Source organism: Ctenocephalides felis, unplaced genomic scaffold (genome assembly GCF_003426905.1).
Source record: "Ctenocephalides felis isolate EL2017-DRISC unplaced genomic scaffold, ASM342690v1 CF-g0.4_SCAFFOLD_00845, whole genome shotgun sequence".
NCBI lineage: Eukaryota > Metazoa > Arthropoda > Insecta > Siphonaptera > Pulicidae > Ctenocephalides > Ctenocephalides felis.
In genome coordinates, this window is record NW_020536999.1 from 28,021,076 (window position 1) to 28,048,669 (window position 27,594).

The 27,594-nt window shown below is 28.9% G+C and overlaps 2 protein-coding genes across 2 annotated transcripts in view; both read left to right on the forward strand.

Moving 5' to 3' along the window:
- LOC113371351 (dendritic arbor reduction protein 1-like) overlaps positions 1-27,594 on the forward strand; it is a 326,627-nt gene that overhangs the window by 176,933 nt on the left and 122,100 nt on the right. The gene's annotated exons all lie outside the window — the stretch shown is intronic.
- Positions 13,393-17,931, forward strand: LOC113371360 (protein C21orf2-like). The gene is made up of 2 exons (XM_026611991.1): positions 13,393-13,779; positions 17,361-17,931. The coding sequence occupies exons 1-2, from the start codon at positions 13,393-13,395 to the stop codon at positions 17,928-17,930; spliced, it is 957 nt and encodes a 318-aa protein (XP_026467776.1). The 3' UTR covers position 17,931.

Below are 27,594 nucleotides of genomic sequence, written 5' to 3' on the forward strand. Positions count from 1 at the left end.
GTTCAGAAATGGAGCTTTTCGAACATATAGACAATAAGAATATAAAGGAATGTAGATCCATCATTATTGATGGTTGTAATATTTTGTAATTGATAATAATTTTTCCAACATTTTCCAAAATGACCAATTGTTCAATTTGCAACCGAATCTGTTTGTGCTGCAGAAATGAATCCTTTTTTAAAAAGCTCAATTATTGTACGTGGTTATGAAAAAGTAATGAATATTCTGGAATATAATTGTAACTACGGCATGGAAGATTTTAGTTTTAAATTGTTTTATTAATGTTACATGGTTGTAAAAACTTCATTTCAACAGAATTGGAGCTTTTTGAACATATAGACTATAAGAGTATAAATTAATGTAGATCCATTACTATTGATGATCATAATATTTTGTAATTGTTAATAATTTTTCCAACACTTTCCAAAATGACCAATTGTCCATTACAATGGGTCGGCAGTGAACGTGTTAACCTATAAAACAGCCCCGCTAGTGTGTTTCATAACTGGCATCTCTATGAAATATCAAACTCGTGACGATCTCCCACAACAGAGTCCGTTGCGCCTGGCCGAGGCTTCTATCGCGGGCGAGAATGAGCAAGTGCATACGACTAATCGCTTTTTCTCAATACTTCGAATGATATATACCTACTGTTATTATTTTAATGTGGCTAATACTATTAGTGGCTTGACCGTTTGCTAAGATTTCGTTTTCATTCTGCGGTGGCATTCCGGGATTTTTGATTTATCACAACACAACTACTGCGGATGGACGTAGAACTATGGTCGTAGGTGTGCTGGGGACGATACCAGAAGGGTTAATTAATTTCAAAAAAAAATAATAATTATGTATTGTAAACATATCTTATTTTATATATGTATTTGTTAGGTTTATACATTTACTAATTAAATTTAGAACAACAAAATAAAGTAAACCATAAGTAAATAGTTCGATGGCAAAGATGAACTCGATGTTTGAAATATGAATATCTTATGGATCCAGATTTTCTTTGCTTATATAAATAAAAATATTATAAAACGAGTTGTAAACTAAAATTTGTTCGAAATTCAAAAAGCCAGAAAATAAGTTCTACTGAAAATTTAAATGTGTATATAAATTTAAGTCAGTTCTGGAAAATTGGCTTGGATCCCTAGGGTCTTTGTAAACTTTTTGGCCTATATAAACCGTTACAAAACTAGAATTTTGCATGTAAGTTGAAGGAAAAACTATTAGCAGTTATTTTAAAGTTTTTTCAAACGCCTGAGGAAAAAAATGTATTTTTTTTTATTTATTTATTTGATATAATTCATACGTACTGTATCTCAGTCAGACAATTGTTCTGGTATGAGAGATCACAGCAATTATAACAAAAATAAAATCTAAATTTTATGTAACAGACTTACTTTAAGACATCTATATATTTTTACTTATTACTATTATACACACATATATACACAGAACGCTTGCGTACATACATACATACTTATACTAAATTATAATTAATATTTTTACAAAACAGAAGTAATATAGTAATTAAAATAAGGAATTTTATATCATTTATTTCACACTTATAACAGTACAAAGTGTATTAACACTTGCCACTCGCGAAATCCGAGCTTTATATGAATTTTGCCGCCAAAGCGGCGACATCCGAGTCTAAAGGGTTAAAGTTATTAGTAAATTATATTTTAGTGTGGAAATTTAAAAAGTCGGAAAATCTAAAAATTGATATTGATAGGAAACTTACTGTTTACAGTATTGATGAACATTATAAGTTATTGTGTCTCAAATTTCAATTTTTAGGTAAATTAGAATTTATTAGGTAAAAGAGCGGCATCCCGCCCGGAGAAAGGGTTAAAATTTTTAGTAAATTATATTTTAGTATGGAAATTTAAAAAGTCAGAAAATCTAAAAATTAATATTGATAAGAAACTTACTTTTTACAGTATTGATGAAAATATAAGTTATTATGTCTCAAATTTCAATGTTTAGGTAAATTAGAATTTATTAGATAAAAGAGCCTATGCAAGTCGTCTTAGACCTTATAGAGTTCTCGTGTCTACATACCTTTTACAAAAACTCTGGAAAAAATTAGTTTAATTTTCCTAATAAACCTTCTAAAGTATTAGAGAATTAAACAAATAGAAATTTTATAAATTATTTGATTTTGACTTTTTATGAAACAATTTACGATAAAGTTACGATATTTTTAACTACTTTATAGTTCAATTTTCAAGAAAAATTAAATTTATTCAAATTTAAGTTAAATATATTTTTTCACAAATATTAGCTCTAAATATAATAGATGGTAATATTTCGGAATAAAATGAAATAAATGAAAATATTTTGGAATATAATCTAGTATTCGTATTGCCTATATAAAATGATATAAATCCAACAAAATAGATTTTTTTCTAAATCGTTGGTAATTAATAATAATACAATAATACTTTTATAATTTAATATTTTTTATCAATTGCATTTCTAGTATATATGTATAATACTATAAAAATTGTTGATGTACATTTGTGTAAGATGTGTTTTATAATCATTTAATTGATATTATAATAAATCAATTAATTTAAATTTATAATTTTAAACTATGGTACGATAAGTTTTTTTAATTTTTCAAACATATTTGCAAAGTTTTCAAATTTTGCGTCATTTTTGCGTCACTAATAGCTTTTTCTCAATACTTCGAATGATATATACCTACTGTTATTATTTAAATAATTCTAAAAAATATATTATCATTTGAACCTTTATAAAAAAAATAATTTACACATTTTTTACAAAAAAAGTGATTGATGGTGTCTGATCAACACTATATGGATTCACATTCCATATTCAGCATTTAGTGTTTCTTCTAAACTTGTAAAGCATAAAATATGAGTTGGTAAATTGCCTTACACCTACTTGAATAATATAACAATATTTCTTGAAACAAGCAGTAAAATTTGAACGGAAACCATATTATCGGAAAATATGTTTCTCTGGATATTTAAATGTGTATATAAAATTAAGTCATTTAAATGATGACCAGTTGGTATTTAATGTGTCGATCTTTAGAATCTCATTGTACACCTGACTTTCTTAGTAGTTTTCATTATTTGTGATTGCTATGTATTACCTGGTATTATTGCAAAATTATACCGATGGAACAACTCACTGAAAACCTATTTATTCTGTAATTGATAGCTAGACATCTTCACGACGGCTCAGAACACAAAGTTTATTCTTTGCTATAAATCAAATAGGCGATTACGAAATGCAGCATTGTAAAATTTTCTAATTATTTTCCGACTACTAAACGAAATAACTTGTAATAATAATCGAAGTGCATTGGATAAACATTATTGAGCTTTGAATATCGTAATGTGATTGATTCCTTTCACTAGAGACTAATTGATAACATAAATTATAATTCATGTTAATAAATTATGATTAATAGGTAGTGAAATAACAATCAATAGAATTTATTTACTAGAATTATATTTTCCAATATATTTAGAAATTTTCGAAAGTCAATATTATGTTTGATCACAAAACCTCATTGCTGATTGTTAACTAGTTATTTATTGCTAAATACTCAGAATTTAAAAAATAATCTTTAACATTCATTTATATTACGTAAACAATATTAATTAAATAACAAACCTAAATTGTTGCTATAAATCATGGTTGATCCTGCTATACAGTACCTTTCGATATCATTCAAACAAAGTTACCTGTTGTTATTTCTAGCACATTCATGGCTATGGATGGCTTTCTCAATTCTTATAGTTGTTGTTAATTTAATTTATTTAAATTTAATTAAATTACTCCTTTTATTTGACATCAAAAGCAGCGGATCTAACAAAAAGCCATACTGTAAATCATTTGAGTGCATCGTTAAAATGTCATGAAGATTCAATATTGAGATGTACAGCATATGGATATACATCATAAAGTCATAATTGATGGAGATTTCTACGTTTATGACTGTATAAATTACTATTGAAACGAAGAGTAACATATGTACTTAAGTATATTCGTGTTTTTCTCTGATTTATAATATAGTTCTGGATATAAACACTCTTGAAGGAGCAGATAGACTTCATTTGTAATTGAATTCGGCTGTTCTTGTTCAACGTTTATAATATGGGTTTACTTAAAAATTTTATTATGTATAGGTGTTCCATGTCCTTAGAGTCCTCCATGTGGATGTTTTCGAATTTTCGGTCTCAAATGCTTCCAAATTGCTAAAAATTTGGAAAATGACAGTTTTAGCTCTTAATATTAACGTTAATATAGTCCGCACTCCAACCAAAGTTATTTATACATAAGAGAATTTTGTATTTGAGCCCCTGGGAACAAGAAAATTCGAAAACTTCCATATTAAGAACCACCCTAATGTACACATATTGAATATTATTATAAATAGTTATAATTATTATCCCAAGTAATGTCGAAGGTAATCTAGTTATCTTCTATATTCAATCCATTTCTGTCGATATTCAAATGATCATTATTTTGATATCGGCGCAAATAAACAACGACATAGTCATATATTTGAAATTACAATCTCAGTCAAGCAATGATTGGATTCATTTGCATTTTCTCTGCGATACCACTAATTAATTCGTAGGAAATAATTCTGTTGCTGGAATCACGTTTTTGATATTACTCTTGTATTCCGGATAATAAACAAACACACGTGCTCGGTGTTGTAATTTTGTTTACGAGGAATGCAGGGAGCTCGATCGAAGGAGAAGAAGTAATTGAAAATTTAAAATCATTTGGATTATAAATCAAATTTTGTTTTAAATTGTACTAAATCATCATATTTGCATAATAATATTATCCATATTATAATATAATATAATACATTTAGGTGGTTGTGTGTATTGATAACAGATGGGAAATACATCATTTTCTAATTTTATTGAACAAATTTTCAACTTATAATTTTTATAATTTTCAGTATTTACAATAGTTTCATTGTGAACTATAAATATGTTTTAACTCTTTTGTTGTGCTGCTGAATGATGTTTGCACTTATCAAGTTTCCTAAGGTATCAAATAATTTAATTTGACGAATATATATATATATATATATATATATATATAATTTTCTAAGTTTCACAATTATAAAATGATCCAAAAAGCTCGCGTAAAAGTGGAAAAGCTCATTGCATTCATAATATTTATTTCGACTGAATTTTTATATTGATTCAATCATTTTATATTGTTTTTTTACCATTGGTCAAAATTTGACTATGGCTTTTTGTATTTAACCCGAGATCTTTCGAGGTGGGGTGTTCGAAAAGTTTTATCAGTGCAGAAATGAGAAAAGGAGCTTGTAATTCAAATATCAATATATATAGCAAAGTAAAATAGTTGTTTTTGAATATATTTTTGAAATCAGAATTTTATAGAATAATCGTGGCTTTGCCGGTACATCCCGGATTTTCATCTTGTGTTCCTGGTTCTTCTAGTTGCAATATTTGTCTAGTATTTAGATTTTTGATCTCGGATTGTCCCGGGTTTTTTAAAATTAATAGATAAATTATCATAATTATGATAACAAACGAACAAGTGCTAATTTTTTCGATTGAAAACAATTTTATACGAGGCTCAGAAGCAAAACAAATATAGATTGAAAAATATAAGATATAATATAATATAGATGAGAAGAGTATTACATATAAACTAATAATAAAGTTCTTGCTAAAAGTCTGCAATTTTAATTAAAAATCAAATAAAAAACAGTTTTGTGCATCCTTTAATAGAATTTGTTATTTTAAAGCCCACCCTTCCTCCTCTTGTGCCGGATTAGAGTAACTAAAAATTCACGTCCCGGTTTTGACCTAAAAAAATATGGTCATCTTATAGAATATCAATATCGAAATGATTAATTTAATTAACAATTTTTAAAAATAATATAATAATATCAAATTAGAAATATTCCTATCCAGAATTGTTTGATATTGTATGATCATATCTTGATAAGATGAGGATGGTATGGCGAGTTTTGCATTGAGTTACTTCAATTTATGGAATCCTGCTTAATTCAATCTTCGTTCAAATTAATTTTTGAAATAATTAGCTTAAATATTTAAATTTCTCCCTCGATGTTTAACTCCACGTCAAAGTGGCAAGATCAAGATACCTACGTGGTCCGATTCTACTGCGTAACGTTCGCTCTCCTGTCGAGTCGACCTAATGAACGACAGAAGCTATGGCGACACTTTATTACACGAAAACATTATACAAAAAAAGATAATAATTAAAAGCACGCGTTTGTTATAACGGCATTACCTTTTTGCCTAAAAGGTATAGCATTAATTTATGCGGTTGCTCAACAAAAACTAACTAACGACACGAGAGGCCAAATACTCTCTTGATACCTCCTGGTATTTAATTAGTTCGTCAGGTCAAAAGAGTCTTCACATAATACGCCTAACTCGTGGTTAACCGGTTCATCTGACTATTACTACGTATTCCACAATGTGCACGTCATTCGTGCATTTGTGCAAATTCTAATCCGATCTTTTCAAATTTGGAATCTATTAGATGTTAGAAGAGTGGTCGCATTAAGCGAAGCGAGCGACTGCCAGGACTACAAATCATTCTGAGCACAATGGCATTATGATAATAACAGATATGAAATAAGACATAGTCATGCAAATGTACGTGCACAGATTAACATATGTTGATTTTAATTATAATCTAACATGACATTCACTGCTCTATTGTTGCCAGTTCGGAGACGAGCACAGGGACGAATTTTCAGAGGACTTGTCAACCGATGGTCCACTGGAAAATAATATATTTTTATATGAAAATACCAATGCATAATTTGCATTTCGGGTGAATTGAAGAAGGGTAAATGGTTGCAAAATATGGAATACAGCAAAAATGAGGAAAGGATTCACTGAATATAGTGGTGCAAAGTAACCCATGTTAGAGACCAAGTGTATTTTGGAGCATAACAACAAAGGAAGAAAAATACGTATGACGACTTTGTTTATTTTCAGAATATTGAGAATTCTCAGTTTTGCGCGACGATCGGCCGAGCCGTTTCTTTGTAATTTGAGAAAAAGTGTTAAACCTTTCGTTTAACCGTTTAAACGATAATCCTCATCGAGATACATCAAATGCTTTTTAAATATCTGAAATCGCTTCAGGCCTTTTTGAGCAAACGTCGATGAAAGTTCTAATTTTGATAAATGCCAAAGAGACCATATAAACTTGACGAATCTTTAAATTTAAACCAGTTGTCGTAGGGCCGTAATATTTTAGTATAATATAGAAGACTATGGCATCTACCGTCAAAAAAATAATCATAAAAATTGTCAAATTTTTTTTTTAACTTTATTACAAGAAAACGGCCCGACCGATCTGTACCAAAAACTAATCAGTATGATCCCCAACCAATATCTTTCGAACGGTTTTTGAATTTTCAAAATGGATTCAGAATTGCGGGCTAAAACGTAGACGAAAATTTTTTCACTTTTCTGCTATTTATAAAGAAACGGCTTGGCCGATCGTCGCACAAAATTGACAAACAATAGTCCTCATCGAGATACATCGAGTGGCTTTTAAATTTTTGAAACAAAAAATCTCTTCACATACACGCACACACACATACTTTTTCCAAATTTGGTCTCATTCGATTCAGAATGGCTTGAAACGTCGAGAAAACATAAAATTAGCAATTCGAATTTTTTGATGAAAACATAAACTTCTCCTTCGGGAAGTTAAAAATGTGAATATTTTGTAAGGTTTAAAACTCAAAAGTGATTTAGGGAGAGTGAGCAGCATAATTTATTTATTAAAGTTATGGGTAAACTATATATATATATATATATATATATATATATATATATTTCTACTTAGCATGTGTATATTACTTACAATTAGTTGTTTATTGTCTGGATTGAATCTGTATGTATCTGGAATGCAAGGCTTTCAGAACCACTTTCAATTATCAAATGTAGATATTGGCACATGTTACAATCAAACCAATCATTGTAATAAACAATTTATATTACAAAATCATGTACAAAAACTCAAAAGCCAATCGAACTATATATACCGGTTTATTAAATTTTAAAAACACTATCATTCCTTCGTCCGAATATGGAAAAGTGCTAGCAGGAAGAAACAATAGCGTTAAATTGCCAACTTTAATAGGAAGTTGTAAAAAGTTACGAGCTTTGCGACTTTCCTAACTCTATAATATATTAAAGTTTATTATTATAATCCGCAATGTATGCAAATATGGACCTCTTGTCATTTAATGATGGTGAAATATGATTAAAGTTAGATGCCCACTCGTCCGATTGTCTCAGGCCACAATTTCATCGTCGAATAAATTATTTTTGCTTTCGCTAAAGACCATAAGACACAAGTGTCTGCCGTGATTAGACACACGTCAAGGTACTCGGAAATATTAAATTGTCATAGGTAATTGTTACATTGACATTTTCAATCAATGCGTCAATTTTAAGTAAATAATATGATACATAGATAGATAATTACTAAGTAAAAGGCTTTTAATAATTATATTTTTTTATATTTATCGGAAACTTTACACAATGTATATTTCTGAATAACATCTTTCAGAAAACTGTGATGCATTTTTGCATTATATATAACCACTTTTTATAGTCCCATAATATTTTAAGATGTTCGTTAAGACCATAAAATTGCATGAATTTTTTTTTCCACAAAATTACGAAGAAACGATTAAGCAGACCTCTACAACATGATTAATGATTTTTTGCGGAAAAATAGGCCAATAGTTTTGATCTTTTTTGCTAATTCTAAAGAAATGACTTGGCCAATCGTCTCGCAAAACAATTCAACGCCAACCATTACCAAGTCACATTAAATAGTTCTTAAATTTGAAATAGGTTTTTTGGCATAAAGGTATATACAGGGTGTCCTAGAACTCAATATTAAGCCGAAACTGGGTGATAGTATTGTACTAACCATAACTATTATGGAAAAAATTGAAAAAAAACAATACCTCACGTAGTTTGAAAATTATGAGCTTTTAAGTACAACTTAGAGCTTTGGTGAAATTGACCATTTTATGGTTATTGTGTTCAACTTTTATTATTATTGTTATTTTAAACTTTGAAATCGTAATAAAATAAAACTTATTGTTAAACTAAGAATTTAAAATTTTGAAAATTGTTTGACTTTGAGAGTCCCTCCTTAAAAAAATGCACTAAAGTGTGTTGACTCCATCAAAAGTCGGCGCACTTCATCATGATTGTAAAATGGTAAAATACTTGTTAGTTTGCTAATAATAAAAATAGAATTCTAACCTAAAGATCTACCACTAGTTTCAAGATTTTTTGCAAGAAAATAAATCAAAAGTTTTGATTTTTTTGCTAATTCTAAAGAAATGACTGGGCCAATCGTCTTGCAAAACTAATCAACGCCAACTCTTATTAAATCACATTAAATGGATCTTAAATTTGAAATGGGTTTTTGAAAAAAAATTATATAAAGGGCATCCCAGAACTCAACGTTAAGCCGAAACGGGGTGATAATATTGACCATAACTATAATGAAAAAAAGAAAGATTACCTCACATAGTATGAAAATTATGACCTTTTTAGTGAACCTTAGAGCTTTGGTGAAAATGAGGCCATTTTTTGGTTATTGTGATTAGTTTTCATTAATTTTGTTCATTTCACTTTTGAATCCGTAATCATAAATAACATTTCTAGGACCCCGGTCAAAAATAATGACAAAATTGCCCCAAGTTTCTATCAAATAAGACTTTTTGTTAAACTATCAATTTAAATTTTGTCTACTTTTCGCGACTCTCATTAAGAAAATGCACTAATGTTGTTGGCAAGTTCCATCAAAATTTGGCGAATTTAGTCAGGATTGTAAAATGGTAAAATACTTGATAGGTTGAATATATAAAAAATAGAAACTAACCAGAACTGATTTTCAGGGTACTATTTGTGTGTTCCCAAATATTTTGATATTTCAAAAGTTTTTTTGTTCACTTAAATTTTTTTTGCAGAAGTGAGGATACCAAATAATCGATCCACATTTGAAATGTACAATTGCATGGTACATGCTAATGTGTGACTCATTTAATGGTTTAATGGTAATGGTTCATTTAAGATTCTTCAAAATTTCCCAAAATGATTCACTAGTAGCAAACATTTTTCTAAAAATATTTTTTTGCGAATAATATGAGGATAATTGCAATTCTTGTATTGCAAAATTCTCTATTCATTCATTAACAATTAGAAATCGTTTGAAATTATATATTTCGTCCAAGATTTTCCTTGTATTCAGAAAACATAAGAAAATGTCGAAACAGAACTTTGGAAATACAACGTAGATTTGCCTGTGTGCGTGAAACGTTTACGCTCTCTACGTTTCGAGGTCAGAACGCGTCGAAACGAACCCACACAGATAGAGCACGGATATAAATCGAGTGATACCCACGTATAAATTCGAATTAGGCATGGTTCACACTGCCATCGTTTCATAAAAATACATAAAAATAATTGTTGGAAATCCGTAGACAATTTATAAAAAAAAAACAAGTCATGTGACTAAGTTATAAAATGGGTAGTACTGCCTTAGAGCAGATGCGTGACCTGAGTTAAACTCCAACTCGATTCAAAGAAGAATGTGAAATAATCTATAGTGCCATTTTACATCGCAGTGCACTGAATGGACTATTTTCAATTGGAATCATTTTTTATCTTTAGTTTCAAGTAAATGTATATTATTTTGATTGACAATAAAACTATGCAAAAAAAAATTCAAGTAAAAATGGACATCGCTACTGTACGATGTCAAATTGTCCAGATCGGGGTTTAAAATCAAGAGTCCTTAACGATTACATCATGAAACGTTCATTCCAATTATATAATCAGATATAAATTAGATATATATATATATATATATATTAAATAGATAAAATTTATAGTTCTTGCATAAACGTGAAATTTAAAAGCTACTCAAAAGATGAGCTGTAGGTGTTTTCTACTGTTTTCGTTATTTTATAAAACATGTAAAATTCATTAAAATCATAAATCGTTTATGCGTACTATTTTTTTTTTTTTTGAGTATACTGACCTATATTTACTTCTACACAAAAATTCTCAAATTATTACTTTTTTACATAAATGCGCAAAATTCTCCATTTTCCCAAAGTTTATTAGTATTTTTTCATTGTTTCAAATATTCTCGACATCAAAGCATAATTTTAATTAAATATTCAAAACGTAGCAGCTTTCACGGCCGTGTGACTTCTAGTAAGAGAGCTTGATACTTTTATCCAGGTAACTTGACTGATGAGATTATACAAGTTTATTGTAAAATCAATTAGTTTTCAACATTAAAAAATATTTTTAGTTTTACTTGATTTAATTAATTTTAAAAATATGTTCATAAAAGAAAATAGCTCTTTCTGGCAAATCCTGATTAAAATTAAAACATATTGTCTGATGAAAATTATATCAAACTTGATGAAAATTGTTAAAAAATATCGAAGTAACAGCATTTCTCATACAACATTTTTTTTTATTGCAAAAACAAGAAATAAAAAAACATTAGAAAATTACAATTCTCATACATATTTTTTTATTTATATTTTAAGGTTTTTGTTGAAAAATTTATCATTTTTTTTACTTTTACGTTTTCTAGTGATACAATAAAATGAAAATTATATCATCAGTATTACATAAATTTTAATACTAATGTATCAAATAGAGTTAGGCCAATTATTAGATTGCCTTTTATAGAGTGAGGTGCTTGGTGAAGTATCGTGAAGTGATGTATGAAGAAAATTACAGTTCTCATACATATTTTTTTTATTTATATTTTAAGGTTTTTGTTGAAAAATTTATCATTTTTTCTACTTTTACGTTTTCTAGTGATACAATAAAATGAAAATTATATCATCAGTATTACATAAATTTTAATACTAATGTATTAAATAGAGTTAGGCCAATTATTAGATTGCCTTTTATAGAGTGACGTGCTTAAGGTGAAGTATCGTGAAGTGATGTATGAAAATAAAAATAAAATATTAAAAAAATTATTGAAATATCATACATATTTTATTTCTACCTCAATCTTATCACCTCATATTATGTGATTATTTGAATTTGGCTCGTAATAAAATTACATGCATTTTATTTAAATAAATATAACTTTGATGTTAGATAATTAAGAATCATTTTATTCCTACATATTGTATTTTTGTAATGAAATTTGTAATGTCAATATTAGATAACAATTCTAATAAAAATACATCAAATATAATTAGATAAAGTATGGGATTACTTCCTAAAAATCGTCGCCTTTAGGAAATGTTCTATTATTATATCAAATATAATTAGACCAAGTATGAGATTGCCTTCTAAAAAGCTGAAGATATTCTATTACAACATCCCTTAAATTCTGATTTCTGTTCAAAAATAAGATTTAAAAAATTATAGAAATATTAAACATATTCTGTTATTCTGTATTATAATTTTATTTTGGCTTGTAATAAAATGCCATGTAATTTTTCAAATAGCTATCTCGTTTATTTGGAAAATTCGTTGATATTTCATGCTGAATAGTAGTTAGTTGAAGATGGAAAGATTGACTTAATTTAAAAAGTACCTGAAATAGTCAAGGGTTTTTTTTGTAATTTTGTCGTGTTGTTTTATAACAATTTTATATTATACAATGCCTTTTACTAAAGTATTATGAATTTTTCTCTACATTTTCTAATGTTTCTTCGTCGGGCTCTCGTTCTAGAACGAGCGCCTCGCGTGTAGACCGATCCACGCCTTGTACGGCACCGAGTTTTGTATCTGCGCTATGTTGGCTTCGCTGTTCAACTTAGTCATTTCTGTACAGTTCTCTACATACATGGCTCTATCACAACAAAGCAAGTGTATATCAAGGCATTTTTTGATAAAAATGGATTAGTAATACTTTGATAATTAATTGTGCATTCATTCGTTCAGTTTCTGTGTACAGTGTTTATATATTTAGCTATGAAAACACGCTGAAATACGATGACGTGACATGATAGAGATAGAGACGCTTCTCTATTATATATTTTTAGGTTGAAACCTAGTTTTATGAAGTTAATTTGTTATTAATACAACACAGCTATGTTGCATTTGGGAAAATATATTCGAAATTGTGTGATTCAAGTGTATTATGCCGTATAAAATGATTGTGATTTTAGGTTATGTGTATGTAATCAGCTGAAATGATGGACTGTCAAATTACAATCCTTAAACAAACGAATGTGTACGCTCAAATTTCTACAAAGGTTTCAAATTAAATTATTTGTTATTCAAAACAGTAACAAAATTATTAGTGATTATTCATAAATCATATACACTTAATTTTATTAAAATGGCTCGATTAACATCCGACATGGTCTCTGCAAGAACCAAACAATGCGATATTGGTTCCGTGAAAAAACTCAATTGCTGGGGCACCGAATTGGAGGACGTATCGATTTTAAGAAGTATGCCATCCGTGGAAATCTTGGCTCTGAGCATCAACAAAATATCAAGGTTGATTGATTTCGAGGAATGCTGGAATCTGCAAGAACTGTACTTAAGACAAAACAAAATAGCGGATCTGAATGAGCTGTGTTATTTGCAAAATTTGCCAAAACTTAAAAAACTTTGGCTCGAGGAGAATCCTTGTGCTCAATTGCCAAATTATAGATTAATCGTGTTGAGGACGCTGCCTAATCTTGTATCTTTGGATAATGTGCCTTTTTCAGAAGAAGAGGTATATTCGAATGATATAAATATTAAAGTATAATTGTAAAAAAACATGTTTATTAATTGTCATTAATTTGACTTTTATAAGCATTTGTTTATGCTTTTGTTTCTTTCATTTCTCACATAATTTCAATTTTGGCAAAATACATTTTCATGACCAATTAAAAATATATATATTCTTTATATTCAAATCAATGCCAGTATAAAACACATTTTTCTGTCTCTTTCTTCTATTTAAAAAAAAACTTAAAAACGTATCCAAATCATCGCTATTTCAAAAATCTGGTTGGTTAATACTAATCAAACTCTATAATATATATATATATATATATATATATATATATATATTAGGGTGGTCCTTAATATGGACATTTTAGAATTTACTTGCTCCCAAGGGCTCAAATGGTTCCAAATTGATAGAAAAACAATTCTCTGAAAGTTTTAGCTCTTAATATTGTCTTTTAGATAGAGCGCAATTCAATCAGAGTTTTGTATGGAAATAGCATGAAAAAATTTTCAAAAATTTTGCAGAACGTCGAATTTTCAATAAAAAATGACACGAATTTTCACTTTTATTTCATTTGTTGCTGAGTTATACCTAAACTTTTTTTTTTTAATTTTCAAAATTTTTCCATGCCATTTCCATACGAAGTTTGATTGAATTGCACTATCCAAAAGTTACTATTAAGAGCTAAAACTTTTAGAAAATTGTTTATCATTTTGGAACCATTTGAGCCCTTGGGAGCAAGGAAATTCAAAAATGTCCATATTAAGGACCACCCTAATATATATATATATATATATATATATATATATATATATATATATATATATATATATCAATAAATATTGTACATGATAAAATTTAGGTGAATAACGTTTTCATGACCAATAAAAAAATCTCTATTCTTTATATCCATAACAATATTTATTGTGCCAAGCTCTACTTTTTTAATTTTACTACCGCGTTTTGCCTTCGCACAAAAGCCTTAGCTTTTTTATTGTTTTGTACAGTTGTATTGTCATTTGAATTACATTTTATGAGAAATTTTCCAACAATAAGTTAATGCGTTTCATCCGGAAGAAATTTTATAGAGCACGCGACTGTATCAAAAGACATTACGAAACCAGGTTCTCATTTGTTACAGTATGTAACTATTTGAACAAACGAGAAAATAATATATTAGATTGGTACGATTAATTTATATATTCGTATAGGTATATTTTTATAGGAAATGGTTTTTAATTACGTAAATTATGAATGGACTAGTCGGTGAACGATAATAGTATGGAAAGTATGTTTGGTTTTCCTTGTTAGTTACATAAAATAATTATAAATTTGCATGTTGGCCAAAGAGTTATGAAGTGAATTAATTAATAATAATAAATTACAGCTATAGTGTGGTTAATAAAAATACTATTTTTAACTTCAGGAAAGAAAAGTTTATGTTGCCAACAAAAAATCCACCCATAACATCTTATTCCTCGCCTGGTAGGGACTTAGGCTGGACAGAATCGCCTGGAATTGTACACACCTTTTTAAAATTGCTTTGTTGGACAAATAAATATATAAATTTCAACCTTATAGAGCAAAGTTTATTTTGATACATATACTTGCTCATAAAAGTGAACCTTCCATCTGCCAGTGTAGATACTTCTGCAGGCTGAAATGGTCTGGCAATTTGATTTTTTCAATGAAAAAATTAAATCGTATAAAAATTTTAAGCTTACGGGCACAAAATTTTTTGTTTTACACTTCTAAACTTCTTACAAGAACAAGTTTTTTTATACTTTCATATGCCTGGGCAACTATGTTGTGCAGGGTTGAAATTTGGTAGACCATCGTTTTTGTAGAGCACTCTAAAAATCACCAGTACATTTTTTTTAAGTTTTACAGAAGCACTGTTATTCAAAGGGTTTACTAAATTTGCAGAGGTATATTTATGTGCTTATCCAAAGTACTCAGTCATCAATCAAGTAACTTAGTCATAAATTTTTTAGCGCTTATTGGCATTCGTCATGCTTTGCACACAAAAATCCGGTTTTTAGTTCAGTTTTGCATTCTTCGCAAATTTCTTAAGTATTTCAAAAATGTTCTAAACGATCTTAATAAACTATGTATCAAGTTAATCCATTATTATTATTATTTCAGACGCAATGGGCGTGAACAGCGATCACTTTCACGACTAGTTGCGTTGTCTATAGGAAATCATTAGAGCATTACATTTATATACACAGACAATTAATTAGAAAACGAAAGTGATTTATCAAAACCAGATTAGCGTTATATCTGTAATAATACGATCGTAAATAAACACTTGCGATAATAAGGAAAAGTTATGTCAAATATTAGGAGCCAGTTTATCAAATCAACTCGAAACAGGGACCAGAAACCTTGGGTACAGAACTCCATGCTCTTCAAAGTAACATATCTATTACTTGAAATTTGCGTTTTTCTTTATTAATCAGAGTTTTTAATTCTATTAGTATCCCCAAGTTGTGATATGAATGCGTTTATAGCATTCTACCAGTCTATATTAGTCAGCATTTGCATTTTAATCATTGTAATTAACATGTAGTTGACAAGGTCACATTGTGAATTGTAATCATGCACATACAAATATTATTAATATACTGCTAATGAAAACATAAATGTAAATATTTATTATAGTGATACTATTAATAACGAGAAATGCCTTTGATTTATAACAAATTCTTTGTCTGGAATTTTAATCTTGATTAAAAATAAAATGTTTATAATATTTCAAATAGTTTTTGTTTTTACTAATTTAACTATTGAAATTTCTATTCTATTTCATATGTTAAAAACTTGTTTATTGCTCTTGCGATGCATATGCGAAAGATCTTGAATTAATTGTATAATTTTCTAAACAGGTTTTCTAGTTAACAGTATCCAGTTTTGATAACAATTTCTGTTAAAATTTTCATGTTTCACTAAGTCTTATTATCATTATTTTCTCCAAACAAAATTGTATCGTAATTGCCTTCGATCCATTCCAAAGAAGTAGAGCAGGTTCAGGTAAAATCAATATTACGACAGAATAGACATATGCAAAGCTAATCGGCTGTTCATGACTCATAAAAAATTCAATAGAATTCATTATTTTTTCAAGACAATTCTTATACGCAGACTCTGTGGAATAATACTGTCTTTATTTATACATGTGTTCATAGATATTTGCTATGTATTCTGCGTGGGCAGATATTTAACTTGACGTCTTTACTGAATTTGTCTTTATATGGATATTTGGCGACCTTGTGGTATCAAGTAGACCCAAGGTTGAAGAAATAATCGTTTTGGCTAATTAATCTTGATTTGAATATTTTTTTATTGAGGAAATAATAATTATTTGGGATATTTGGTTAATGAACTTTTTTGGTAGAATAATTAAAATCATATATTCGGTTAAAACTTGCCTAACATAAGCTATAAAACTTCCATAATATTATTGGTGGTTTATCAATTATTTTTTTCTGGTCATGAAAACGTATGTACCCCAAGTATTTATACTATTAACACATAAGTTGCTCTTCATTACCTAATGTATCTACGTTCACCAAAATCAGATCCAAGCAGCCTCCAGATCCAAGGATCACTACGAGATAGAAGAGCAAGTATCAGAACCTGAAAGCAATCATTATGAAGAAAGCGAAGAAGAACAACCTGAATATGTGGCACATCACCCACAGCAACAAACCTACAACAATCAATATCAGACCAGGAATCGTCCTGCCGATACCCGACCTGTTCGTCCTCAATCAGTAAACATGTCTGCCAGTGCAAGTCGTCAGAGGTTGGCCAGGTCGCCAGGCGATTCAGAAAGCAGTAGTCCAAGTCCTAGAACTAGTCCCAGAATGGAAACACCAGAAGAACCAGGCTACCAGAACTGGAGAAAACATGAAACTGCAAGCCAATGGAGTACGAACTCGGAACACTACAGGCCTCATGATCCAGCATTGAGTGTCACAAACCAGGTTATTGGAAATCATCTAAAAGGTTTTCAGAGGAGGCCAGTGGCTAGAAATTCTAATTTGCTGTCTGCAGTACTTTGCTTAGTCAAGGAGTTGGACTACCAAAGTTTAGAAGTTTTGGAGTTGGCAGTTAGGTGCAGAATGGATGAGATAGCGCAGCAATGACCGAAGGAGAACGGGAGCGACCAGCCACAGCTGGATGAAACTCCTGAATAAAAAAATTACTGGTTGATGTTTTCGTTTTTGATTTTAATAATACTCCGTCTAGTGACTGATTTTTCACTTTAAACCATTCATAATATATTAACTTAATATTATTTAGAGCTTACCTCAAACTACTTGGAATTTAAGCCGTACCTTATTAATTAAGTACTGAACCTGATTGTATAAGCTTTCAGAATTTTGGAAGTTTTTACTTTGATGCGTGCTGTGTATTGATCCACAAACTTAGTAATAATAAAGAAGCTATGAGCTTAAATTTAATAAATAAGAAGCCTTAATTAGCCTATAATTAATATTGCCTACAATTAGTACTTAATATTACAGCCTTAGGTGGAATTCGTCCGGGATACATGTATATAACGATTGCAATAAAAGACGAAATGGTGATAACACGTTAAATATAATAGTAATAAAATAATTAATGATACAAATTGATTACTTATACAAAACTTAATGGTTAAAGTTTTTGAGATTTTGGATTTATAAAATAGTACAAAATTTAAATACTGTTGAATAAGTGTTGTTGGTGCCCAAAAGAATAAAAAATTTAAAGTGAACGTAGATAGATAATTTTATTAGTATATGATAGAATTATAAAATATAAAAAAATGTATATAAAACCAGAACACTACTCAAATTTATTGATATTTATTAATATTGTCAATAACTATGTACTTACTAAATATTTTTTATTTTATTCTATTTCAATCCGTCCTCTAATCAAAATGTTGGACAACATCCTAACTTGTTACAATATAATAGTACCGGTATTAAAAAATAAATATTTTTCAAAGGATTTAAACTAATAAATCGACTTATCAGTATATGGATAAGACTGGGAGATAGTCGAACAATTTCCTCACAATAATCATATTTGTAAAAATACATTTTGAGGAAAAACTGCACAATTTCAATTCCGATTTTTTTTCAAAGATGTAATCTTAATTTCTTTAGAGCTTATTTAAAATATTGTCAATTAATTTGGTGAAATTTGTTTGATGTCTTCAATAATAATATTAACTAGAAATATTAATTTAGACTGATGTATTTGTAGTCATTATATTTTCTTGCCTAATTAAGTACATTATCTTAATAAATTATTAGGATTAGTTTAACTTTTTACTTAATCGACTTAAGTATCACCTGCATGGAACAAAAATAAATTATATATATATATATATATATATATAAATATATATATATATATATATATAATATATATATATATATATATATATATATATATATTGTATTCAATAAATAGTTTATAGTGTATTCATTAGCACTCCATTCATATCATGATTGAATTTCCACATACATAATAAACCTAAACTAAATTATTTGTTACAGCTTGTTTAATAAAATAACTTTAAACACAGGTTTTAGTATCAATTATTTCCAGGTACCCTACCAGCAAATTCTTGTCCTGATTAATTATTGCATATCGATTATTCTCTAGGAGTATAAATATTATTTTCTACATATTTTGCAATACCTTAGCGACTTTGCAAATTCGCTAAGCAACGGTATAATAGTGACTAGGAATTTATTAAATGTACTATTTGTTTGCTGGTAATGATTTGCAATATAAGCAAAACCGATGACCATGCATACTATTTCACTAGATAATTGACAGGATACAAAATAATGGTACTTATCCATCACTTGCTTAACCATAGGCAAATAAATACACACTTGTATATGTAAATAAATATAGTAAATTTATTGACTTTATTTTATATCTATTAATTATCACTATTTGCATACAACTAATTGAAAAAGTGCAAATGATATGAAGCATTTTCTAATCTCTACAGTTTCTGCACGACCTATGAATTAATTATTATGCAATAAATTTAAATAATCAATTTGCGTTTAGAATTTCTGCTTGTCTAAATCTAATTATCATAAATTTTTTGCATTTATCTAAAACCATATAAAATCTGACGGTAAATCAAAAGTGACAAGTGCTAATTACTAGTAATTTACTGGTAATGAATGTAAGTTGTCTGTTACGGAGATTTCAATTTCAAAATTGAAGTCTTACGTCATGAAGCATGAATATTTTATATTGCATATATTGTTAGACTTTTTTTAGAAAATCATTCAATTTCCATATGGATCAAAATTGAATTTCATATTAAACTCACAAGGAGAAGCTCTGGTTTACTCGTCTGGGATGGTGATGAAACTGCATGGTTATAAACTCGATCATTAAAATTAAATCCTTAAAATTTTATGTGAGAAGTAGTTAAATTACAAAAATTAATTTTTGCAAAATAAGCTGCCAGATCGCTTACATTGCTCCTTTGCAAAATGTAGTGATGGTCCTGTGATCAAGACGATGGACTCCTAATTTTTATGATCACATCAACTATTACAATGTACTAATTTACAATTATTGAAATCCTCTATAAAATCTTTATAATTTCTGTCTCTATACCGCAAGCAGGAACCATGGCACATAATGTCTCTTACAACAATACCCAATTATCCATGATAATTAGCAATAATTAATTCCCTGATTTTATTATTAACCTTTATCAAATACTCCTTCGATTACCGAGTCACACCTAATATTTCTCAATGGATAAATCTGTTTTACCACAAGTTAATCGCTTAAGAACTGAAAAAAATAAACTGAGGGCATTTGGCAACAATTCTTCTTAATAGGGAGTTGTGTGAACCGTAAGCAAAATAATAGGTGTATCCATGCAAAAACCCATTCTCTTGGCTAACATGAAAATGCCTATCCGGCATTTTCTAACCCACGCAAATAGACTTCGGGCTGGTCACTGTAGAGGAAAACATACTAAAAATATTTTTCATTACTTTTACTAAACTTACCATAAGATTACTAATTAACAAAATATAAACAAGCAACAAGTTGAAACATAGAATTTCTATGCTTATTCCTTGCAAACCTTTAGAAGTTCCAGACTCGATACCGGCTCAGGCAGTTTGATGTCAAGTAGCAGTAACATCTTTTGCCACTTAAGATAATAGGTAACAATATGTTTCTCAGTGAAACTAGCCCTGACCGCATTGTTGTATCAAAATTCATCAGTATTACAGAAATTTTGATAATAAGTTCATCACATAGAGATGGGACAACGATTTTAGTTGCCATCTATTAAAAACTAGGTAGTTTAAGAAGTCAGTGCAACAGTTTATAGAATTCGTTAAATTCTCATTTAACAACATAAAAAATCTTATCGAATACAAATATGAATGTACTGATTATTTATTTTTTCCTCTGGATCCCTGACTAGGACTAGATGTGTTGATGGACTGGAGGCGCGTGGGCTAATGCCTGAGCATTTTTTTAGTTTAGTATTAAAATAGAGAGGGATGTTGCTCAATTCTATACTAAGAGTGGCGTTTTAATAGCCTCTTGTTGGTGAATTGATAATATCATAGGCTTCACTAGGCGATGAATCATCAGAGTTGATGCTTTAATGGGAAAATAGAATTTTTTTAAGAAAGAAATAAGCGATTGTGTCTGCATTGGCGTTTGGTAGTGTTATGAAAGTCATTATGGGAAATGGAGCGATGTTATTTATAGTCATGTAGCTTTATGGGATTCTACACGGTTGTAAATATTAGAGAAATATGAGATTTAGCTTATAAGGACACGGAAAACACTAGCTTAATTTATCTGTCGGATCAATTTAGACAAATCCGATTTCTAACATGCATAATATTCTTAGGTAATGGAATAATCGCAGCATTTCTATAATGCACTTTCTATAGATTTAATATTTATTGAACATTAATATTCGTGAATAAATAAACAAATGTTAAAATTTTTGCACTTTCCAATATAACTGATTGGATAGTAGTATTGAAATTATAAAAAATGCATGGACAAACTATGGTCCTTTGGCATCTGAGAATAAAATACAATACACTTTGAAATGCGGGATCTTTACAGTATTAAATTTCACATTTTATGCGTTACTTGTAAATAACATTTTTATGCGATTTAGTAGTAATAATAATATATATTAATATTTTTAAAATCATCTACACATTTAACAAATTTTCGCTATTGGCATAATTATTAGTATTACTAACTATCCCGAATGCAAATTTCTTGTACTTGCACAGAACAGAATATATATGATATGCAATTTTAGAAATTGCAAGCTTAACATCTGTAATCTATATATGATAAAATTATAGCATTTAAAATAAATACTTGTAAGTATGTATATTTAATATTAGTCTTTAGATACATACTGAGGCAGGTTAAATTTATAGTTTCTTGAATTGGTGATTTGTTTTAGATGCTTTGAATTTGAGATATTCCAAATGAAGGAAAGAATTTTGAAGTTTTTAAGATGATACTTGAGATTTACGGTTTCATTTCTAAATATTATTTAATATTAAATGGCACACAATATTGCTATACATTAATTTAGTTTCCAGGATGATACATTTAATTAGAACTATATAGATTTTAGTAAGCTACCATGTAATAGAGCTTCTATTAATGAATCTAATCAATAGAATACTAATTAATTTTTAACTTCCCGTAGGGTAAGTTGTTGTAAATCGCTCATAGTTTCCAAATAACGTAAGATTTTTTTCTAATTTTTTTTAGGAGAATTAAGGCCAATACTATCACCCCGTTGTGACTTGACGTAAAGGTCTGGAACACCCTGTATATATATATATATATATATATATATATATATATATATTAGGGTGGTACTTAACATGGACATTTTCGAATTTCTTTGCTCCTAAGGACTCAAATGGTTCGAAATTGATAAAAAACAACTCTCTGAAAGTTTTAGCTCTTAATATTAACTTTTATATAGAGCGCAATTCAATCAAAGTTTGTATGGAAAGAGCATGGAAAAAATTTTGAAAATTAAAAAAAAATGTTTTAGGTATAACTTAGCGACAAATGAGTGAGGTTTTATTTATTCATTTGTTTGCTAAATTGAATCTAAAAAACATTTTTAAAATTTTTGAAAATTTTTCCATGCTATTTCCATAGAAATTCCATAGAAAACCTCTATCTAAACGTTAATATTAAGATCTAAAACATTCAGAGAATTGTTTTTTATCAATTTGGAACCATTTGAGCTTGTACATTTAGTGCAAATAACTATTTATATTATTGTTTCCTATGTTCTCGAAATGATCGTATATATGCACTAAAAAATCTTAAAATGAGTCTCTTTCATTCCACCTCCCAATTTTCCGATGAATGCAAAACACTTCCGTCATGTCCAGCATACTCATCTCAAACTATGCTCATAAATAATTTCATTCATACATCCGACTGGTTCGACACATACCGGATAGATTTTCAATCAACTCGTGTGTTATATTCTGTCTTGTCGTCGTTTACCTGTTTTATTTTCTCGTTCCCGAAGCCATGAATGAATCTTGAGCGTCGACTACGTTTGACCCGCAACACGTGTAATTATTTGACCCCAACGGACCCAAACAGACCAGAACCGAGAACCTGTTCGCGCTTCATAGAGATTGATGCACTCCGGAGATTGGTCGCGATCGTTCCGGTTTTATTTATAACAAACTGGATAAATCGGGATTTAAAAGTTATGGTTAAATAATTTATCCAACGAAGTATGATCTTTTCGTGGAAAAAGCTTGGTCTTGCAACCACATGATCCTACTTCTGCCAGCTTAATTAACGATAAGTAATGATATCATTTTGTACTTCAAAGGGGGCGTCCATTAATCACTTGAGCTAGTTTTTAAGAATTTTTGGACCTCCCTTGGTGATACGTGGTGATATTCAAAATTACCCCCACTTCCCCACCAAACATCAAGTGTATTTTTAGTTACGTGTAAAAACTATAATTTTTTTTTTTTTTTTTTAAATGATTTAAAAAATTAATTTAAAAATAAATGCACGTGATATCTTACCATAACCCCCTTTCCTCACGTGGTATTTTGTGATTTTTTGTCAAAACCCCCCAACCTCTCCCCAAAAACCTCACGTGTTTAATGGATGCCCCCAAAGTATATACCTAGAATATTCTTTTAACTGAAAATAGCCTTTTGGGCCATTTTGTACATATACATATGTATATATGAACCACAGGGTTGCATAAACACTAGGTTAATAATAGTAGGTTAAAGATAACTATATCACAAAATTTTCATAGAACACTTAAATCTGATTGAATATTCAATCAATAGATTATCTAGTGGTGTATGGCATCGTGCCTTAGGGCAAATTGCTGGTACTTCCCGTAACGAAACAAAATATTCGAGGAATATTAAATGTTTTCAAATATATTATTATAAATACTGTAACATTTGCTAATATTTACAAGAATTATATAAACTGAATTACAAAGTTAAAATTATTTATTCAAAGTATATAAGTGATCTTTAGAAGTTTTAATCTGAATTATTTTTGATATACAAAAAAAAAACAAATGTTTCGAAAAAAATATAACTTTGAAATAAAAAAAATCCCAAAAGCAATTGTTTTGTCAACACAAGCAGAAGGTTATTTGAATCATTCAAATTGGATGCTTAGTTCTCAAAAAAACTGAAATTTTTTGTACATTTAGCTCTGTATCTTTGATATGGCTGGACTTGCCTTTGCCAAAAACTAATCACCACTTCTCGCAATCATTGCAAATTGAATGTTTTTTGGATAATTCAAATAGGATACTTCGTTTTCTCAAAAATTCGACGTAAAGATATACAAAAATTTTTATTTTCGATTTTCGGTCCATTACTATAATTTACCCTACGGGAAGGTAAAAATAACACAATGACAACTAATGCATTTCGCTATTATTTAATTCAAATATTTTACTCTTGCACATTAGAGCTTTCGGGTATAACAAACATTTGAACTGATTGTGAGTAAAATGCACCAGCAAAAATCATATCAGGAAACTTATTATTAAACGCTATAACTTTTGATAAAACTTGCCAATACAATTAGTACATTTTTTAAAGGTCAAACTCGACCGATTTTAAAAAATTTAAATACAGAGTTCAACGAAAAGTTTCAATTCTTGAAAACTTGGGGCAATTGTGTAATTGTTTTTGACTGTGGTCCTAGAAATGTGTACATATACGTAAACAAATGTGAATATTCAAGTATCATTTTCAAAAGTCAAAAAAATTTCCATATTCTGTGTGATTGCCAGTCGTATTCAAACACTAACAATGAGTTCAGGAACCATCCAAAGTCAATTTTAGCTTTTATAGTTCATATGGTTTGACTTTTGTGTTTTATTGCCAAATGTCAAAATGTCAGAGAAGGAACAAACATATCAACATAGAAATAAACCACATCATACGTAAACTACATCCACATTTATACGAGCTTTCCCCGTGGCAAAATTTCAAGAAACAAACTCCAATAAAACAAAGATTTTATTACATCTTCAAGATTCATGTTTTCAGGGTTACAGTGGAACCGAGAAACATATAACAAGCTATACATAAAAATTATATTTGAAATATGTCCTGGTGCACTAGATTACATATGTAATTAATATATCAACCTGTGCCTGATAATACATCACTTGGTCTTTTAACTTTTTATATCCCTGCGGAATCCGATATGGAATCGTACAAAATATAAGTTTTGTTCTTTTTAAATGGCCATGTTTAACATATGGTTGGCTACCAGATAACAAAACACATCTCATTATTATGATAAATGATATTTGTCATGGCATTCTTGAGACGTCCTTCTCACTAATCACTGATTCCGATCTGTGAAGTTCGAACCCCCGTGAAGAAGATTAGTGGACAGTATCTGGCTACTGGCTTATTTCATATCATATGGGACACAGATAACGAATTGTATTAATAACAATATTTATTCGGTCGTACGATTACTATCTGAATTAATAAAACCATATCTGACACTCTCTTCAACTAGATGTATTTATTTATATGTTTTTCTACATAGCCCACAGAGACTTTAAAAAATAGAGTAGACAATTAAAAAAGAAAAACAGAAATGGTGTGTATAGCAGGAAATATTTACACATATAACTAAAAATATCCATGAATTTACATCATTAAAATTTGAATCGTACGAGTAGATTTTTGATGGCTCTTCATGCAGGAATACATTGGTAAAAATTAAATCCTTACGCATACTCGTTTAGGCAACTTTCTTGCATAGCAGTTCCTTTGATTTCTTCATGTTTTCTTTTCCATGAAAATTTGCATAACATGAAATTTCTGCTAAAATAATTAACTAATTTTCTTCTGGTACATTAACCTTTTTGTCCATATAAACTACTTTGGGTACGCATGAATGTTATAAAGTATGATTGATAAATGTCTTGGTTTACTTTTTACTCTTTGACTTGTTACCGAGAAATCTGACATGCTATAAAATTACTTAGTAATGAACCTTGACAATATAAACAGTCCTTTGTGCACTACATAAAATATATAAAGTCTATTTGACGGTTCTAATTTATAAATTGGATAATTAGTTTGATAAAATTATTGATAAAATCCTTATTTTTTGTTTTATTTACTGTACGTTAAATTTGAATTCGTTGTTCAAATAATATTTTTCTACTAGCATTATTTAGGGAGTCCCAATTATGAATTGACAATTAAACGAATCATCCATCTATTAAGTTGTGAACCATCTTCATAAAAACAGAAGAACGAAAGTATTTTTTGTGTCATTGTAGAGATTTTAATTAAACTATAAATATTTCTTATATTTATATCAAATCTGTAGTATAACATCAAATTACAGAGGTTTATTAATAATTTTCCAATCAAGTTAGCAAGTGAATTGAACAATAACTGCAAGATAAGAGTTGATCATCATTCCAATTCCAACAGTTTGACAAAAAAGTATTTTTCAGAATACAACCCAACTGGTCTTAAAAGAAAACTCCAGTTCATGATATATATTAATGTTTTAAATATTTTTTTATTTATTTCGTCGATAACATTAAAAAGGTATTATTAAGCTAATCAAATTAGCAGACAAATTAAATAATTTTCATAAAACTTTGAAGTGCAAAGTTGATCAACATCCCAATCTGAAATTTTTGGCAAAAAAGTATTTTTCAGAACCCAACTGGCCATAAAAAAAACTCTAGTTTCACCAGTTTACGATGTATATTAATGTTTTAAATATTTTTTTATCGATTTCGTCGATAACATCACATTACAAAAGTTGATATATTCATCACATTCTAAAAGTTGAATATTTTTTAAGAAACTACAAAGTACAAAGTGATCAACATCCCAATCCCAACTGTTTGGCAAAAAAGCATTTTTCAGAACATCTCCAATAAGAAAATTTCAATTTACACCAGTTATGATATATATTATTATTTTGAAATATATTCTTTATTGGTTTCGTATAACATCAAGTTACAGAGATTGATTAATTGATTATCATCAATTTTTCAGAATTACACTAAACTGGTGTCCAATAAGAAAACCTAAACTTGCATCAGTTTATGATATACATGTACATTATTTATTTTGAATGTTAATTTATTTAAAAAAATATTGGTTTCGCATTTTAGCCATTTTTTCGACATTTTATTTTACATTTTATAATATTTATACACTCTCCAATTTTCTTGACAACTGACTTCAAATATTA

Bases quoted from the DNA above. Each gene is read 5' to 3' on its own strand.
- LOC113371360 (XM_026611991.1), top strand. From the start codon at position 13,393: ATGGCTCGATTAACATCCGACATGGTCTCTGCAAGAACCAAACAATGC. The intron at 13,780-17,360 runs GTATATTCGAAT...CACCAAAATCAG, and splicing joins TGCCTTTTTCAGAAGAAGAG to ATCCAAGCAGCCTCCAGATC.